Genomic DNA, 3,519 nt, shown 5'->3' with positions numbered 1-3,519 from the left:
CAAACATAAGCAAAAGTTTTTTTTAAAATGCTTCACAAAAATATTTAACTAACCATTCATAACCTTAAGTTTTCGATAGTTTTTAAAAATTAAATTTATAAATACTACTTTCACTTGTTTATTTTTATTTTTTATTTGTCTTATTTTTGAAGACTTTTTTCAAAATTCAAGTCATGATTGAAGATATATATATTAGGAAGTGGAAAAATGTTTTAGAAAAAAAGTTGGTACATCCATCCATGGTTTAGAATTAAATTTCGTATTTTTAAATATAGGTATTTCGTTGACTGATTAATCTTTAAATTTTGATTAAATTTTTTTAAACAACAATATTAAAGAATAATAATTAAATTATAAGATTAAAAAAAATAGTCTTCATATAGGCAAATTATTTTATAGTACTGACATATGAACTTTGCACACTCAAATACAGACATATGAACTACTACATAACAACTCTCATATCAAAATACAAACATATGAACTCAAACAACACAACTCTACACCCCAAACACAAACATAAAACTCCCCAAACATCAGAATTTCTCAGACATCAGAATTCTAGACATCTTATACCATCTTAACGCCTCAAACAACCCCTTAGTATTCAAGGATATGTCATGGGTTCTCCTCTAGCTAGCCATCAACATTTACGACAAAGATGCGAACCTGTAAAAAATATATGTCTTAACCAATTGACTTGAGACCAAACAAATATATCTACATTTCCTTTACTCACAAAAGCAAAACCATATTTAAAAAGGAAAAAAATTACCACGTGTTAACTCGTGATTAGTGGATAAGTTGCATAAAAATGGGTGTGGTTTGAGGCATCGCAAGTGTTTTATTATTTTTTTGTCACTCCCACCATTTGGTTCTAATTTGATGAGTGTGCCTAAATTCCCAAGAAAGGACCAAAGTTCCATCCAATCTCTTAAGCACAAACCTTTCAACCAACACATAACACCCAAATCTCTTCCACACAATTCCCACGCCTTCAAACTCTTCTCTTCTTTTCACTTTCACTTCCTTTTCTTTCCCTTCTTCAACCCATTCAAATCCCCCTTCTTCCTCCTGCCATTTAATCCTCTCCACAATCGCCAAGCTCAACCCAATCTTCGCCGGACTAAACCACACAAAACCATTGCCGACATCTCTCTCACCTCCAGCCACCGTCTTCCCTAAAACCACCACCACTTCCTTCTCCACAGAAACACCAAACTCCACTACTCTGTTTCCATCCTCAAAATTTTCACACTCAAAAATCTCCTCCCAACTCTGCTCGAGGGTCATTTCGTAATACATAGATCTGTCCATCTGAACATCCACGTCGCCGTCACGGATGAAAATGTAAGGGCAGTACCATTTTCCGACGACGACGGGACTGGAAATCTTGCAGGGTAAAGGAAAATTGAAGTCTGGGAGTTGGGATCGGAGAACAGAGTCTACGCCGTGTGCTTCCATGGAGTCGAAACCGTCGATTTTTGAGGTGTGGGCAGTCCAACCTGGTCTTCTGAATAAAAAGGGAGGAATCCCATCAGCCGCCATTGAAATTGCTTCAAAACCTTCGTGGCCGGAAAGGGATCTTGTGGGGATAATTTGGAATTGTTGGTATGTGTTGTTTGGATTGAATTGTCTTGGGGGAACATCTCGAACCACTTTACAGCAGCAGAATGTGGCTTTTTCTTCTTCACTTGAACTTGTATATGCTTTCCTGTAATCATCATTTTGAGAAGAAAGAAATGATAGAAACTCAAATCTGTAAACAATTTGGGTTTGTTTATAATTTATTGGGTTTCTTGTTTTCGAAATTCTAAAAAATATTTTCAAAATTGAGGCTGAATTTCAAAAACTAGTCAAAGTAACTTATCCATGTTTTGTTTAGTTTTAAATTTAAAATTCAACCGTAGACAAAAAAAACAGAATTAGTCTTTATGGCCCTAAATTAAAAGGGAAAAGGAGAAATACCCGGCATGTTCACCGCGAGTTTGGATAATATAGTAGCGATGGGAAGACAGGGGTAGATCAAGAACAGGAATGAAAACGGCGTAGAAGTAATCGTTGTTGTCGTGATATTCTGAAGGATCGAAACCATAGGAATACTCGAGATTCAATTTTTTGTTCTGTGGGAAAGGCAAATCCATGGTCAAGTGCTCCCGAAAAACTGAGAAACAGCATCTTCGTTCGGCTTTGATATCTTGGACGATCAATATCCCCGAATTTGGACCGGCGGGAGGCGGCGCCGACAGCTCCGACGGGTTATTTTTGTACAGAGAAAGAGACCTTGTGACGTACATCATGTAATGTATTTTTTTTTTCCGTTTGATGAAAATAAAATATATTAGTGGCACACAGGTTGCGTATATTATATATAATATACCGTGGAGATTTTTTTTGCTTCCTACTTTGCCCTCCATTTTAAAACAAATACCCATTATACCCTTATGTTTTCTCTATGAAAATTTTGTAAAAGTATAAAAACGTGGGAGAGAGAAATTTGATAAAAATGTGGGTGTTCACACTAGGTTCCGGATTATTTGAATTTTCAACTAGCAATTACAATCTTCTTCTTTGATGATTGGCAAGAGGTCAACTTCAAGAGTCTTGAAAAATTCTCTCTAGTTATAGAATTTATGACTCTAATAATGGGCAAAGCCCCTCTATAAAGTTTTCAGATATATTTCATGAGTTTAAGTTTGGTTGGTTCATAGATGGTCCGATTAATTAGATTTGGGCCGTATTTGACATTTAGGTCAAATTAAGCATATTTTTGGGCTCAACTTTTAACTCAAATAATAATATCAAATTAGGTCAAATTAATCATTCAACGATCATGATAAAATCACCTGCATCATCGAAATTTGTCTTCAACTTCAATTTGGGACACATGTTACCTCCTAGTTAGTCCCAAATTAGAATTTCATAATGATGTGGCAGTTTATGATTGGTCCAAAATTTCTCGTTTAACAATTACCCATTTATGCACACATATGGGTGGATGAATCTCGAAAAATATAAGGTTGGAATAAAAAATCCAAAAATATCTATTATTGAATTTGACCTCAATTGTTATGTCAGTCAAACTATGAATTTAGTATAAAAGTTTAACTCGAATTTGATAAATTTTGGTATACGACCAAATTTTAATTTGAAATTTTACTTCAATTTGATTTGGATTTGAGATAAAATTTGGAATATGCCCAAATTTTAATAAAATATCAATTGAGATTTCTTTTCTTATCCACAATTTATCTTGATTGAAGATAAAAAATCAAGTTTGGACAACTTGGATTTGGAATAAAATTTGGAATATGGCCAAATTTTAATTTAGGATGAATTGTAGATCTTTCCCACAATTTGATTTGAAAATAGGGATAAGAACCTAAATTTGGATGAGTTTAATATAAAATTTGGAAATGCCCAAATTTGAATTTTACATCAATTTGAGATTTTATCTCAATTTAGTTTGACCCTAGGATAAAAGTCTATATTTGGATTTAGATTTTGGATAAAATTTGG

At 33.8% G+C, this 3,519-nt stretch overlaps 1 protein-coding gene across 2 annotated transcripts; it reads right to left on the bottom strand.

Moving 5' to 3' along the window:
* Positions 1-359: 359 nt before the first annotated feature.
* LOC120081844 lies at positions 360-2,345 on the bottom strand. Of its 2 annotated transcripts, XR_005482965.1 has the most exons (3): positions 1,969-2,345; positions 776-1,714; positions 360-669 (listed from the first exon to the last, which is right to left on the bottom strand). XR_005482965.1 is itself a non-coding variant. In XM_039037019.1 (2 exons), the coding sequence occupies exons 1-2, from the start codon at positions 2,298-2,300 to the stop codon at positions 859-861; spliced, it is 1,188 nt and encodes a 395-aa protein (XP_038892947.1). In that variant the 5' UTR covers positions 2,301-2,345; the 3' UTR covers positions 360-858. The 2 variants fall into 2 exon arrangements, 1 of the variants encoding a protein (XP_038892947.1); XM_039037019.1 differs by having other exon boundaries at positions 360-1,714.
* Positions 2,346-3,519: the final 1,174 nt, after the last annotated feature.

The sequence above is a fragment of the Benincasa hispida genome, chromosome 7 (assembly GCF_009727055.1).
Source record: "Benincasa hispida cultivar B227 chromosome 7, ASM972705v1, whole genome shotgun sequence".
Classification (NCBI taxonomy): Eukaryota; Viridiplantae; Streptophyta; class Magnoliopsida; order Cucurbitales; family Cucurbitaceae; genus Benincasa; species Benincasa hispida.
The sequence above is the reverse complement of the archived record's forward strand: the minus strand, read 5'-3'. Positions and strand labels throughout refer to the sequence as shown.